Source organism: Panulirus ornatus, chromosome 19 (genome assembly GCF_036320965.1).
Source record: "Panulirus ornatus isolate Po-2019 chromosome 19, ASM3632096v1, whole genome shotgun sequence".
Classification (NCBI taxonomy): Eukaryota; Metazoa; Arthropoda; class Malacostraca; order Decapoda; family Palinuridae; genus Panulirus; species Panulirus ornatus.
In genome coordinates, this window is record NC_092242.1 from 29981225 (window position 1) to 29998181 (window position 16957).

General features: G+C 38.9%; 1 protein-coding gene and 1 pseudogene across 1 annotated transcript; both read left to right on the forward strand.

Moving 5' to 3' along the window:
- LOC139755685 (cryptochrome DASH-like) overlaps nucleotides 1-1910 on the forward strand; it is a 27444-nt pseudogene extending 25534 nt beyond the window's left edge.
- Nucleotides 1911-4383: 2473 nt separating this feature from the next.
- Nucleotides 4384-6260, forward strand: LOC139755276 (cryptochrome DASH-like). The gene has a single exon (XM_071673395.1). The coding sequence runs from the start codon at nucleotides 4866-4868 to the stop codon at nucleotides 5544-5546; it is 681 nt and encodes a 226-aa protein (XP_071529496.1). The 5' UTR covers nucleotides 4384-4865; the 3' UTR covers nucleotides 5547-6260.
- The last annotated feature ends 10697 nt before the right edge of the window (nucleotides 6261-16957 follow it).

Below are 16957 nucleotides of genomic sequence, written 5' to 3' on the forward strand. Positions count from 1 at the left end.
TCTTAAAATTTCTTTCTTCCACACACTTTTCCAAACTCAGTCACCAGCTTCTGCATTTTCTCACATGAATCAGCCACCAGCGCTGATCATCAGCGAACAACAACTGACTCACTTCCCAAGCTCTCTCATCCCCCAACAGACTTCATACTTGTCCCCTCTTTCCAAAACCTTGCATTATAAGGAATAGTGGTTTCCAACAATGTTGTATGGTTGCGAGGCGTGGCTATGGAAGAGTTGTGCGCAGGAGATGGATGTGCTGGAAATGAGATGTTTGAGGACAATGTGTGGTGTGAGGTGTTTGAACGAGTGAGTAACGTAAGGTAAGAGAGATGTGTGAAATAAAAAGAGCGTGGTTTGAGAGAAGCAGAAGAGGGTGTTTTGAAGTTTTGGGGGGGTTTGGGCACATGGAGAGAAATAAGTGAGGAAAGATTGACCAAGAGGATATATGGTCGGAGGGGAGGGAACTGAGGAGAAGAAGGGAGACCAAATTGAGGTGGAAAGGATGGAGTGAAAAAGATTTGGTGTGATTCGGACGGGGCCATACATGCAGGAGGGTGAAATAGAGGGCAGGAAATAGAGTGAATTGGATCGATGTGGTAGTACCGGGCTGACGTCTGTCAGTGGATTGAAATCCAAGGCATGTGAAAAGCTTCAGGGGTAAACCATGGAAAGCTGTGTAGGTATGTAATTGTGCGTGTGTGAGACGTATGTATATACATGGTATGGGGGGGTGGGGGGGTTGGGCCTATCGTTTCGTCTGTTTCCTTGCGCTACTTCGCAAACTCGGATACCAGCGACAACGTAATAATGAATAAATAATAATAAAATATAAATTTATAAATGAAAATATATTATATATATATAATATGATATATATATATAATATATAAAATATATATATATATATAATATATATATATATATATATATAAATCGTGGCATCCAGATTCCACACATTCAGGGATCAAGTCTGTATCACAGGCCAAATTCCTTTCCATATGATAAGTTCCTGACACATACACTGGTTTCCGTAAAGCTGTGGAAGCTCAGAGTCCGAGTCAGGAATCCCCTTGTTATGCCTGAGTAAACCAAGCCATACCTGAGATATTGATCCAGGGAGTTGCCAACACAGGACCAGCTAGAGTGAAAGGTGCAGCACTGACAAAGAACTGCTTTCCCCTTTTCTGGTGTGAAACAGCTGGATTAGGAAAGTTAAAAGTACAAATGGGACACCCAACAGTATTGCTTCAGTACAAGGAAACAAGGAATGGACTTTTTAGGGAAGAGTATTCAACAAAGTTTAGGCCCATGGTTATCCCTTGGATGTCTATCTCCACGCTATAAAACAGTGAATAAGAAATTTGAGCACATAAGAGTTTGCCAAACACAGCAACGTAACTGGTGATATTTGAAATGATCTGGAGAGACTATTTTCGATATGTATTTATGAAATATGGTGACAGAGTATTTTACCCTATCTGGCATCATGGGCAGAAAAAATACCGTGGAAACGTAATCCTTCAGCTTTTGAAATGTGGAAAAGAGGCAGAACAGGAGTAACCCTTTGATGATGCTACCAAGCGTGAGTTGAAGAAACTGGGTGGATGAGTAACCGAGGTCGTCAGAATGTTGCTTCATTTCTTAATCAAAGACCTGGGTCTAGATTGGAGACTAGGAGCTGAGTGGTTGATCACAGCTTGCTAACCACGAGGTTTGCAGTAACTATGGGAACTGGAATAATGCAGAAGCTGGCATGGGCAATGAACCCCCCGGAGAACAGAAGTTCAACCATGATAAAACAAGGACTGGATTATGACCCTGAGGGGGAATTCATTCGTATAGGTATTCCCGAACAACAATATCAAGAGCGCAATGGTTCACACATCCTTTGGAAGATGTCAGGCATTTGATCAGAAAGAAGCTGTGTCATCTTGGGAAAAACGAACCACAACCCAAATCCTATGTCTTTGCACACAGAATGGAGTCGCCCATGACTCCAAAAATAACATCAAAATATCCAAGACAATCTAGAGTGGTTGGACAAACCCAGCTAAGGAACCCAGACCAACGAGGTATAGATAATTTACTTCAATCAAGTGACAGAGTATGAACACCTAAGTTTACCATTAGTATTGATAAAAGTTATTTATTTACATGTGCTGTAGGTGATGCACATCTGTAATTTGTTTCATGGTCATGGAGAAACATTGTATTAAAACAGTAAGGAAAAGCAATTTCTCAGAAAACTTCACCCTCATTACATGTTTAGGAAGAGCTAAAAGTTTTAAACTGCAAATGTCCTTTGCAGACATGGGGTCATAGTGAAACAATTTGCTTGTATTTGAAATGCTGGCCATGGCACTATTTCTAAGCTTTACCTCTCTTTAAATTGATGCTAAACATTGCTGGGCAGCGGGGGGGGTAGTGATTGCAATATCCTGTGTGGCGGGTTAGCACAGGAATGGATGAAGTCAAGCAAATATCATAAGTACAAGTGTACAAATGTATATGCTTATAATGTATAAAATTTATTGTATGTGTGTGGGCATATATGTGTATATATTTTTAAATGATATCCCTGGGGATAGGGGATTAAGAATACTTCCACGTATTCCCGGTGTCTAGAAGGGACAAAAAGGGAGGGAGCGGGGGCTGGATATCCTCCCCTCTCGGTTTTTTTTTTTTAATTTTCCAAAAGAAGGAACAGAGAATTGGCCAGGTGAGGTATTTCCCTCAAGGCCCAGTCCTCTGTTCTTAACGCTACCTATCGCTCATGCGGAAATGGCGAATAGTTTGAAAAAAAAAAAAAAAAAAAAATATATATATATATATATATATATATATATATATATATATAAATATAGATATATATATATATATATATATATATATATTAATATAATATATATAATATATATATATGTAGTGAGAAACACTTATAAAAGCAAATGGATTTCTTTGTAAGCATTTTAAAGGATCTGGAAGAAAGCCATATGATAGAGTGACAGAGATGCCTGTGAAGGTATTAAGAATAAATGGTGTGGGTGGAAAGTTGTTAGAAGCATGAACAATTTTATCGAGGAGTAAGGCAAGTGTATCGTGTATGAAGAGAGAAAGTGATTGTATTCTCAGTGAATGTAAGTTTTGCGCAGGGGTGTGTGATGTCCCCATGGTTGTTTAATTTGTTTATGGATGGGTTCATAGAAGGTAAATGCAAGAGTTTTTGGAAAGAGGTGCAAAGTATGAAGTCTGTTGGGGATGAGAGATTGGGAGTGATCAGTTCGTTGTTCGCTGATGATACAGCGCTGGAGGCTTGATTCATGTTGAGAAACTGCAGAAGCTAGTGACTGAGTTTGGTAAAGTGGTGTGAAGAAGAAAGTTAAGATAAATGTAATAAAGAGCAAGGATATAAGGTACAGTAGGTTAGGGTCCAAATCAATTGGGAGGTGATTAGAATGGAGAAAAAACTGAGGAAGTGAAGTGTTTTAGATATCTGGTAGTGGATCTGGCAGCGATGGAACCATGAAGCGGAAAGTGGAATCATAGGGGTGGGGAGGAGGGGCGAAAATCCTGGGGCCTTGAAGAATGTGTGGAAGACCGAAAACAGTACCGAAAGCAAAAATTTGTGTATTTTGAAGGAATGAGTTGGTTACAACAATGTTGTATGGTTGCGAGGCGTGCTATGGATAGAGTTTGTGTGCAGAGGAGGATGTGCTGGAAATGAGATGTTTGAGGACAATGTGTGGTGTGAGGTGGTTGATCGAGTGAGAACGTAAGGGCAAGAGAGATGTGTGGAAATAAAAAGAGCGGGTTGAGAGAGCAGAAGAGGGGTGTTATTAGAAGTGGTTTGGCACGAGGATAGAATGAGTGAGGAAAGATTGAACCAAGAGGATATATGTGTCGGAGGTGGAGGGAACGAGGGAGAATGAGGGAGACCAAATTGGAGGTGGAAAGATGGAGTGAAAAAGATTTTGTGTGATCGGGGCCTGAACATGCAGGAGGGTGAAAGGAGGGCAAGGAAATAGAGTGAATTGGATCGATGTGGTATACCGGGGCTGACGTGCTGTCAGTGGATTGAATCAAGGCATGTGAAGCGTCTGGGGTAAACCATGGAAAGCTGTGTAGGTATGTATATTTGCGTGTGTGGACGTATGTATATACATGTGTATGGGGGGGGGGGGGGTTGGGCCATTTCTTTCGTCTGTTTCCTTGCGCTACTTCGCAAACTCGGGAGACAGCGACAACGTATAATGAATAAATAATAATAATATATAAATTTATAAAGGAAAATATATATATATATATATATATATATATATATATATATATATATATATATATATATATATATATATATATATATATATATATATATATCTGGCATCCAGATTCACACATTCTGGGGATCAAGTCTGTATCATAGGACAGATTTACCTTTCCATATTGATAGAGTTCCTGACACATACACTGGTTTCCGTAAAGCTGTGGAAGCTCAGAGTCGAGTCAGGAATCCCCTTGTTATGCCTGAGAAACTCAAGCCAGTACCTGAGAATATTGATCCTGGGGAGTAGCCAACACTGGACCAGCTAGGAGTGAAAGGTGCAGCACTGGACAAACGAACTGCTTTCCCCTTTTCTGGTGGTGAAACAGCTGGATTAGGAAGAGTTAAACAGTACTTATGGGACACCAACAGTATTGCTCAGTACAAGGAAACAAGGAATGGACTTTTAGGGGAAGAGTATTCAACAAAGTTTAGCCCATGGTTATCCCTTGGATGTCTATCTCCACGTTATATATACAGTGAAATAAAGAAATTTGAGCACATAAGAGTTGCCAATCAAAGCACGTACTGGGTGATATTTGAAATGATCTGGAGAGACTATTTTCGATATGTATGTATGAAATATGGTGACAGAGTATTTTACCCTTCTGGCATCATGGGCAGAAAAATACAGTGGAAACGTAATCCTCAGTTTTTTGAAATGTGGAAAGATGGCAGAACAGGAGTACCCTTTGTTGATGCTAACATGCGTGAGTTGAAGGAAACTGGGTGGATGAGTAACCGAGGTCGTCAGAATGTTGCTTCATTTCTTATCAAAGACCTGGGTCTAGATTGGAGACTTGGAGCTGAGTGGTTTGAGTCACAGCTGCTAGACCACGATGTTTGCAGTAACTATGGGAACTGGAATTATGCAGCTGGCATTGGCAATGACCCCCGGGAGAACAGGAAGTTCAACATGATAAAACAAGGACTGGATTATGACCCTGAGGGGGAATTCATTCGTTTGTGGATTCCAGAACTTAACAATATCAAGAGCGCAATGGTTCACACTCCTTGGAAGATGTCAGCATTTGATCAGAAAGAAGCTGGTGTCATTCTTGGAGACAACTACCCAAATCCTGTTGTCATTGCACCTGAATGGAGTCGCCATGACTCCAAAATAACATCAAAATCCAAGAAATCTAGAGGTGGTTGGACAAACCCAGCTAAAGGACCCAGACAACGAGGTATAGATTTTTACTTCAAATCAAGTGACAGAGTATGAACACCTAGTTACCATTAGTATTGAGTAAAAGTATTTATTTACATGTGCTGTAGGTGATGCACTCTGTAATTTGTTTCATGGTCATGGTGAAACTTTGTATTAAAACAGTAAGGAAAGCAATTTCTCAGAAAACTTCACCCCTCATTACATGTTTAGGTAAGAGCTAAAAGTTTTAACTGCAAATGTACTTTGCAGACATGGGGTCATAGTGAAACAATTTTTGCTTGTATTTGAATGATGCTCATGGCACTTTTTCTTAAGCTTTACCTCTCATTTATATTGATGCTACATTGCTGAAGCAGGGGGGGTAGTGATGCTATATCCTGTGTGGCGGGTTAGCAGCAGGAATGGATGAAGTCAAGCAAATATCAATAAGTACAAGTGTACATATGTTTATGTCTGTATATGTATATGTATTTATATGTATGTGTATGGGCATTTATGTATATATATGTTTATATGATATCCCTGGGGATAGGGGATTAAGAATACTTCCCACGTATTCCCTGCGTGTCGTAGAAGGTGACTAAAAGGGGAGGGAGCGGGGGGCTGGAAATCCTCCCCTCTCGGTTTTTTTTTTAATTTTCCAAAAGAAGGAACAGAGAATTGGGCCAGGTGAGGGTATTCCCTCAAAGGCCCAGTCCTCTGTTCTTAACGCTACCTCGCTAATGCGGGAAATGGCGAATAGTTTGAAAAAAAAAAAAAAAAAAATATATATATATATATATATATATATATATATATATATATATATATATATATATATATATATATATATATATATATATATATATATATATATATATATATATATATGTATGTGAGAAATACTTAGAAAAGCAAATGGATTTCTTTGTAGCATTTATGGATCTGGAGAAGGCATATGATAGAGTTGATAGAGATGCTCTGTGGAAGGTATTAAGAATATATGGTGTGGGTGGAAAGTTGTTAGAAGCAGTGAAAAGTTTTTATCGAGGATGTAAGGCATGTGTACGTGTAGGAAGAGAGGAAAGTGATTGGTTCTCAGTGAATGTAAGTTTGCGGCAGGGGTGTGTGATGTCCCCATGGTTGTTTAATTTGTTTATGGATGGGGTTCTTAGGGAGGTAAATGCAAGAGTTTTGGAAAGAGGGGCAAGTATGAAGTCTGTTGGGGATGAGAGAGCTTGGGAAGTGAGTCAGTCGTTGTTCGCTGATGATACAGCGCTGGTGGCTGATTCATGTGAGAAACTGCAGAAGCTAGTGACTGAGTTTGGTAAAGTGTGTGGAAGAAGAAAGTTAAGAGTAAATGTGAATAAGAGCAAGGTTATTAGGTACAGTAGGGTTGAGGGTCAAATCAATTGGGAGGTGAGTTTGAATGGAGAAAAACTGGAGGAAGTGAAGTGTTTTAGATATCTGGGAGTGGATCTGGCAGCGGATGGAACCATGGAAGCGGAAGTGGATCATAGGGGTGGGGGAGGGGGCGAAAATTCTGGGAGCCTTGAAGAATGTGTGGAAGTCGAGAACATTATCTCGGAAAGCAAAAATGGGTATGTTTGAAGGAATAGTGGTTACAACAATGTTGTATGGTTGCGAGGCGTGGGACTATGGATAGAGTTGTGCGCAGGAGGATGGATGTGCTGGAAATGAGATGTTTGAGGACAATATGTGGTGTGAGGTGGTTTGATCGAGTGAGTAACGTAAGGGTAAGAGAGATGTGTGGAAATAAAAAGAGCGTGGTTGAGAGAGCAGAAGAGGGTGTTTTGAAGTGGTTTGGGCACATGGAGAGAATGAGTGAGGAAAGATTGACCAAGAGGATATATGTGTCGGAGGTGGAGGGAACAAGGAGAAGAGGGAGACCAAATTGGAGGTGGAAAGATGGAGTGAAAAAGATTTTGTGTGATCGGGGCCTGAACATGCAGGAGGGTGAAAGGAGGGCAAGGAATAGAGTGAATTGGAGCGATGTGGTATACCGGGGTTGACGTGCTGTCAGTGGATTGAATCAAGGCATGTGAAGCGTCTGGGGTAAGCCATGGAAAGCTGTGTAGGTATGTATATTTTCGTATGTGGACGTATGCATGTACATGTGTATGGGGGGGGGTTGGGCTATTTCTTTCGTCTGTTTCCTTGCGCTACCTCGCAAACGCGGGAGACAGCGACAAAGTAAAAAAAAAAAAAAAAAAAAAAAATATATATATGTATGTTAGAGGAAAGGAACCTGGATGTTTTGGCTCTGAGTTAAACGAAGCTCAAGGGTAAAGGGGAAGAGTGGTTTGGGAATGTCTTGGGAGTAAAGTCAGGGGTTAGTGAGAGGACAAGAGCAAGGGAAGGAGTAGCACTATTCCTGAATCAGGAGTTGTGGGAGTATGTGATAGAGTGTAAGAAAGTAAATTCTAGATTGATATGGGTAAAACTGAAAGTTGATGGAGAGAGGTGGGTGATTATTGGTGCATATGCACCTGGGCATGTGAAGAAAGATCATGAGAGGTAAGTCTTTTGGGAGCAGCTGAATGAGTGTTAGTGGTTTTGATGCACAAGACCGGGTTATAGTGATTAGTGACTTGAATGCAAAAGTGAGTAATGTGGCAGTTGAGGAATAATTGGTATACATGGAGTGTTCAGTATTGTAAATGGAAATGGTGAAGAGCTTGTATATTTATGTGCTGAAAAAGGACTGGTGATTGGGAATACCTGGGTTAAAAAGCGAGATGTACATAAGTATACGTATGTAAGTAGGAGAGATGGCCAGAGAGCGTTATTGGATTACGTGTTAACAGATAGACGCACGAAATAGAGACTTTTGGATGTGAATGTGCTGAGAGGTGCAACTGGAGGGATGTCTGATCATTATCTTGTGGAGGCGAAGGTGAAGATTTCTGGGGATTTTCAGAAAAGAAGAGAGAATGTTGGGGTGAAGAGAGTGCTGAGAGTAAGTGAGCTTGGGAAGGAGACTTGTGTGAGGAAGTACCAGGAGAGACTGAGTACAGAATGGAAAAAGGTGAGAACAAAGGAGGTAAGAGGAGTGGGGGAGGAATGGGATGTATTTAGGGAAGCAGTGATGGCTTGCGCAAAAGATGCTTGTGGCATGAGAAGCGTGGGAGGTGGGTTGATTAGAAAAGGTAGTGAGTGGTGGGATGAAGAAGTAAGATTATTAGTGAAAGAGAAGAGAGAGGCATTTGGACGATTTTTGTAGGGAAAAAATGCAAATGAGTGGGAGAGGTATAAAAGAAAGAGGTAGGAGGTCGAGAGGAAGGTGCAAGAGGTGAAAAGAGGGCAAATGAGAGTTGGGGTGAGAGAGTATCATTAAATTTTAGGGTGAATAAAAATATGTTTTTGAAGGAGGTAAATAAAGTGCGTAAGACAAGGGAGCAAATGGGAACTTCAGTGAAGGGGGCTAATGGGGGGGTGATAACAAGTAGTGGCGATGTCAGAAGGAGATGGAGTGAGTATTTTGAAGGTTTGTTGAATGTGTTTGATGATAGAGTGGCAGATATAGGGTGTTTTGGTCGAGGTGGTGTGCAAAGTGAGAGGGTTAGGGAGAATGATTTGGTAAATAGAGAAAAGGTAGTAAAAGCTTTACGGAAGATGAAAGCCGGCAAGGCAGCAGGTTTGGATGGTATTGCAGTGGAATTTATTAAGAAAGGGGGTGATTGTATTGTTGACTGGTTGGTAAGGTTATTCAATGTATATATGATTCAGGGTGAGGTGCCTGAGGATTGGCGGAATTCTTGCATAGTGCCATTGTACAAAGGCAAAGGAGATAAGAGTGAGTGCTCAAATTACAGAGGTATAAGTTTGTTGAGTATTCCTGGTAAATTATATGGTAGGGTATTGAGTGAGAGGGTGAAGGCATGTACAGAGCATCAGACTGGGGAAGAGCAGTGTGGTTTCAGAAGTGGTAGAGGATGTGTGGATCAGGTGTTTGCTTTGAAGAATGTATTTGAGAAATACTTAGAAAAACAAATGGATTTGTATGTAGCATTTATGGATCTGGAGAAGGCATATGATAGAGTTGATAGAGATGATCTGTGGAAGGTATTAAGAATATATGATGTGGGAGGCAAGTTGTTAGAAGCAGTGAAAAGTTTTATCGAGGATGTATGGCATGTGTACGTGTAGGAAGAGAGGAAAGTGATTGGTTGTCAGTGAATGTAGGTTTGCGGCAGGGGTGTGTGATGTCTCCATGGTTGTTTAATTTGTTTATGGATGGGGTCGTTAGGGAGGTGAATGTAAGAGTTTCGGAGAGAAGGGAAAGTATGCAGTCTGTTTGGATAATAGAGCTTGGGAAGTGAGTCAGTTGTTGTTCGCTGATGATACATCGCTGGTGGCTGATTCATGTGAGAAACTGCAGAAGCTCGTGACTCAGTTTGGTAAAGAGTGTGAAAGAATAAAGTTAAGAGTAGATGTGAATAAGAGTAAGGGTATTAGGTACAGTAGGGTTGAGGGTCAAGTCAATTGGGAGGTAAGTTTAAATGGAGAAAAACTGGAGGAAGTAAAGTGTTTTAGATATCTGGGAGTGGATCTGGCAGCGGATGGAACCATGGAAGCGGAAGTGAATCATAGGGTGGGGGTAGGGGGCAAAAATTCTGGGAGTCTTGAAGAATGTTTGGAAGTCGAGAACATTATCTCGGAAAGCAAAAATTGGTATGTTTGAAGGAATAGTGGTTCCAACAATGTTGTATGGTTGCGAGGCGTGGGCTATGGATAGAGTTGTGCGCAGGAGGGTGGATGTGCTGGAAATGAGATGTTTGAGGACAATATGTGGTGTGAGGTGGTTTGATCGAGTAAGTAATGTATGGGTAAGAGAGATGTGTGGAAATAAAAAGAGTGTGGTTGAGAGAGCAGAAGAGGGATGTTTTGAAATGGTTTGGGCACATGGAGAGAACGAGTGAGGAAAGATTGACCAAGAGGATATATGTGTCAGAAGTGGAGGGAACGAGGAGAAGTGGGAGACCAAATTGGAGGTGGAAAGATGGAGTGAAAAAGATTTTGAGTGATCAGGGCCTGTGCATGCAGGAGGGTGAAAGGTGTGCAAGGGATAGAGTGAATTGGAACGATGTGGTATACCGGGGTCGACGCGCTGTCAATGGATTGAACCAGGGCATGTGAAGCGTCTGGGGTAAACCATGAAAATTTTGTGGGGCCTGGATGTGGAAAGGGAGCTGTGGTTTCGGGCATTATTACATGACAGCTAGAGACTGAGTGTGAACGAATGGGGCCTTTGTTGTCTTTTCCTAGCGCTACCTCGCACAGATGACGGGGGAGTGGGTTGTTATTCCATGTGTGGCCAGGTGGCGATGGGAATAAATAAAGGCAGACAGTATGAATTATGTACATGTGTATATATGTACATGTCTGTGTATGTATATATATGTGTACATTGAGATGTATAGGTATGTATATTTGCGTGTGTGGACGTGTATGTATATACATGTGTATGTGGGTAGGTTGGGCCATTCTTTCGTCTGTTTCCTTGCGCTACCTTGCTAACGCGGGAGACAGCGACAAAGCAAAATAAATAAGTAATAAATAAATAAATAAATATATATATATATATATATATATATATATATATATATATATATATATATATATATATATATATATATATATATATATATATATATATATATATATTCGTATGATCCTACCGGGAAAATGAAACACGATAAGTTCCCAAGTACACTTTCGTGTAATAATCACATTATCAGGGGAGACACAAGAGAGAAATATAAGTCAGTTGATATACATTGAAGAGACGAAGCTAAGACGCCATTTGGCAAACATGCGATTGTCCGAGACATACAACGAGCGTTGATAAACTTATCATTTTACAACATTTATCAACAGTAAAGTTATCTAATTTGTGTAGACCATCATTAGTATGAAGATTTTAATTCTTTGTGTATTTAATGATTGAAGATTCAAATGAATTTCTCGTGGTAATAGAGTTAGAGTTGATAACTGAGATGGCATTACTCCAGCTTAGGTATGTAGATGATGTTCTTTGTGTTTGGCCAACAAATGAAATTTTACAAATATTTTTCCCCTTTCTTAACAATTTAGTACCCTCCATCAAATCTACTGTAGAAAATGAAAGTAATGGTATGTTACCATTTGTGATTGCATGATCCATAGGCAGGGAAACAAGTTTATGTTTAGCATATACAGAAAACCTACCAAAGTATGCTCATATATCCATTATTACTCATCTCAACATGACAGAGTTAGATTATCATCATTTCAGTCTATGTTCCTTAGGGCATTACGTATATGCAGTAGAGTTTATTGATGATGAGTTTGAGAAGATACATTCTATTGGATCTAAGTTAAAGTACCCTAGATCTTTCATTGATAAATTCCTTAAGTTAGCAAAGAAATCATTTTATAGAGTTGAGCCTTAACCTCTCATTGACATCAAAAGTATTTTAGTTCTCCCTTTTCATAATGATTTTACTTTACTTCCCATGATGCTTAAATCCTTTAAAGTAAATGTTGCCTTCAGCAACAAAAACACTATAAAGAATATCTTAATCAGGAGTTGATATATATATATATATATATATATATATATATATATATATATATATATATATATATATATATATGTATATATATATATATATATATATATATATATATATATATATATATATATATATATATATATATATATATATATATATATATATATATATATATATGCTGTCGTTAAGCCCATTATTATTGACCTGTGAATATTGAACAATGCTCATCAGAAGCTTAGATGATATTTGTATTACAACAAATATTGAATATAAAATGGATACACATATATGATCAATAGAATATTCGATAATTGAAAGTGGTGACTTTAATAAACGATGGAGTAAACTACGAAATCAAAGAGACGTATAATTGGACAAAGCTAACCTCTCAACTCACCCTCCGCAATGGCTTGCAAAAAACCTGCTTACTAGCAAACTGGTCAGTTGAACTGACGCAGTTGCTGGAAGTAATGGAAAAGGAATCTTGAGGAAAAACAATTAATGTAATGAATCAATAGTCCTCCGTTCCATATCTACAGCCCCTCGGGTTACACGTCTATATCACAATTTGCAGAGGCTGGGATTTTAGAGTAATTGGTCTGCACAATGTGTACATGCTCCTGTGGATGCTCTCTAATTGGGGGATCAGGGACTTACCTATTTGCCTGTCTGTTCTGAATGAAAACGATTTATGGTCATCTTTGCTCAGGGAAAAATCGAGCAATGTTTTCTTAATGCAAGCAACCTTACAGGTGTTACAGGATTTTTTTTTTTTATTGCAAATGAACATCAAAGTATTGGGAACTTCTCTTTAGATTTGATTTGGCACCTTATAGAATTAGATGCTATAGATATCATTCTCAAATCAATGGTGGAATGATTCGTCACCAAAGCCTTGAAGTCAGCTCTCACCACCACTTCTTAAAGTTTGATCCCTTAAATCTCCTCAAAGACGCTCAAGATGATTCTAAGATCGTCTACACTTGCACCATGAACAGTGGCTTTCTAGCTTGTGGTTTGAGAAATGTTTTGCATGGAACGGGGCTTAGTTTTATAAGTAACTGAACGACGTTGGAGGATGAATAAGTGAAGAGGAAAAGAGAAGGGAAATGACGAGAGAGGAAAAGAGTCTTGGGCCCAATCGGGATATTTAATGTATTTGTGGTATGTCTTTATCGTTTTTTTATGTTTAGTACTATTAGCAATCAGACATTAGTTTATGCGTAAGTTGCGTGTGTATTTTGTTCGTTGCTTGTGTGTGATTAGAGAACTTTGATAGGCTTTTACGGAACCACTTATTTAGGTTAATGCTGGGCAGGGCGCAGCAACAGATTGTTAGTGGAAGACATGAGAAATTCACAGATTAGTGTAGTAAAAGTTAGGAGGCATGTGGATAATTCAGAGATTAACCTGCAGACTGTCAATGTGACCAAGGAGGTGCAAATATTAAGTCGTGGACTAAAAGCGAAACTTTTATCGCTTTAGATTAAGGTATCATAAGTCCTGCTTTCAACAACTCTAACGGGTAGATCATTTCTTATGTTAAGAATCCCGTTGAAGAAAAAGTTCTCCATATCATTCGAGGCAAAACTTTTGCCCACGAGTTTGTATCCATTATTATGAGTGAAATCAGACGAATCAAGTATAAAGCAGCTTGTTAGATCAAGATCATCAAAGCCTTTGATGATTCTGAATATTTGTATTAAGTCACATCTTAACCTTCTCATTTCTAAGCTAAATGGATTTAAGTAGTTTAATCAGCTCTCATAGGATTTGTTTTTCAGTCCAGATATCATCTTGGTAGCTCGATGCCGTACTCTATTCATTCTGGTTATGTATTTTCATTTAGGAAGGTTGGCTAAAACGTAACACAATATTCAAGATGGGGACAAACTAAAGTATTGTAAAGAGTAAGGATGATTTAATTACACCCGCATCTAAGAATTTTGTTTACTCTTTTCACTGCTTCTGTCTACATGGTTTTCAGGTGCCAGAGATTATTACACACGTCTTTTTTCTTCATTTGCCTTTCACAGTACAACAAATTCATAACTAGCATTTTCGTTTTTGATATCGAGTTGTAAGACTTTGCACTTAGATATATCAAAATTCATTTGTTACCAATTAACTTTATCAAAATTCATTTGTCACCAATTAGTCTAATCTCATTTTGTCTATGTCAATTTGAAGCTGCAGATGTTTGAGTTCACTTATCGATTTATTTTCAAGCTTATTATCATCTGTAAATTCTAACATCTCACAATGCAGCCATTTATCAACATCATTGATATATATGAAAAAGAGAACCTGTCCCAAAACTGATCCTTGTGGCACACCACTTGTTACGTCTAACCATCCTGAGGCCTGACCATTAATCACAACTCTTTGTTTACGACTAGTCAACGAATCTCCGAGTACCTGCATAAGTACAACCCCATCAATACCAGAGGCCCTAATAAGCAAGACAGGAAAGCGGGCGTCTCGGAGTGTATTTCGTAACTAAAATACAGGTGTATTGTTTTGGACAGCTGCCAGGCGGCAGCACTGGCACTCGTTGTCAGACCTGTGAGGCACGTCGTTCAAAATAGAAAACAAACTGAAATGACGGGAGGAAGTCATCCGTATGTTGTATGTAAAAGCCAAAAAGAAACACACACAGAGGATGTATTTCAAAGATTCCCGCCGGAGAGAGAAAGGTAGGCACTTCATAATGTTATATTCATGCATAAACCATATCACAATATGGCAGTCAGAGAAAATATAATGGCTGATAATAATCAAGTTGACTTGGCAGCAGTTTACCAATTAGTACATTAGTACATTGTTATGCAGTTTCGAAAGATACTAATGAGCATTCCATATAAGTAGATATGTCAGAGAAATTTCTTTTAAGTGCTGGAGAATAGATAAGATGAGCACAGCAGTATTTCACATTTACCTACCCATTTCTGCAGTACAGTATTCTCATCATTTATAGGTGCCTGAGACGGAAGAAAATCTTAAATCAGTATGGAACAAACATCAAAGGAAAATCAATAGAATATTCAGATCAATCTAGCCTAACCTAACCTAACCAAACCAAACCTAACCATGATTGATTTAATTTCCCTCTTTTAAAGGCTTAATCTTTTAATGGAAAGGAGTAAAGTACATGGCAGCACTGGTATGTGTGAATGTTTTCATAATTATGTTTCAGTTTAGCATGCGCTGCATCAAAGAATATATGATTTCATCTATGATAATTTAACTATTTATCACCTGCATGAATATTGCTGTCTCTGCTTATCTCTCCTTGGCTTTATATTATGTTTCTGTGGGGAGCTTAATTTGTTAATATCAATATGTAATTACTATGGAACTTGATACATTCATTTTCATATCATAAATGTGCGACTTAGTTTACTAAATAGCATGCAGCCTGAGTTGTGGCCTTCAGCCACATTAATTAAGTGTCTGTTGCATGTAATTCAGTTCTTTATTTATGATATTTGGAAAATGATTTTTGGTGTTTCTGTGTGTGTGTGTGTGTGTGTGTGTGTGTGTGTGTGTGTGTGTGTGTGTGTGTGTTGTGTGTGTCTCCTGCTTTTCTTCTTTTGTAATATGATACAGTGTATTCATGCATCAATGCCTGATTTCACAACATTGCATTAAAGTGTAGGCTAATTTCATTGCAGTGCATGACTAATGAGGTGTTAAGGTGTTAAAGAAAATACGGTACAGTACATAAGGGAAACAGCTTTTTTTTTTTAACTGTAATCACGGAATAACTTATGATGATGATAATGATAATAAAGTCTAACACACTGATGATTTCTTTATATTCGAAGATATATGTATATTGCATATATGCAAAAAATCAAGCGTGGTAAAGTTGTAATAAAGGTGAATATGTATGTAAAAACGATTACACACACAAACACACACACACACACACACACACACACACACACACACACACACACAATATATATATATATATATATATATATATATATATATATATATATATATATATATATATATATATATATATATATTTCCCTGGGGATAGGGGAAAAAGAATACTTCCCACGTATTCCCTGCGTGTCGTAGAAGGCGACTAAAAGGGAAGGGAGCGGGGCGCTGGAAATCCTCCCCTCTCGTTTTTTTTTTTTTAATTTTCCAAAAGAAGGAACAGAGAAGAGGTCCAGGTGAGGATATTCCCTCAAAGGCCCAGTCCTCTGTTCTTAACGCTACCTCGCTATCGCGGGAAATAGCGAATAGTATGAAAAAAAAAAAAAATATATATATATATATATATATATATATATATATATATATATATATATACATATATATATATATATATATATATAGGGTGGGGGAGGGGGCGAAAATCCTGGGAGCCTTGAAGAATGTGTGGAAGTCGAGAACATTATCTCGGAAAGCAAAAATGGGTATGTTTGAAGGAATAGTGGTTCCAACAATGTTGTATGCTTGCGAGGCGTGGGCTATGGATAGAGTTGTGCGCAGGAGGATGGATGTGCTGGAAATGAGATGTTTGAGGACAATGTGTGGTGTGAGGTGGTTTGATCGAGTAAGTAACGTAAGGGTAAGAGAGATGTGTGGAAATAAAAAGAGCGTGGTTGAGAGAGCAGAAGAGGGTGTTTTGAAATGGTTTGGGCACATGGAGAGAATGAGTGAGGAAAGATTGACCAAGAGGATATATGTGTCGGAGGTGGAGGGAACGAGAAGTGGGAGACCAAATTGGAGGTGGAAATATGGAGTGAAAAAGATTTTGTGTGATCGGGGCCTGAACATGCAGGAGGGTGAAAGGAGGGCAAGGAATAGAGTGAATTGGATCGATGTGGTATACCGGGGTTGACGTGCTGTCAGTGGATTGAATCAGGGCATGTGAAGCGTCTGGGG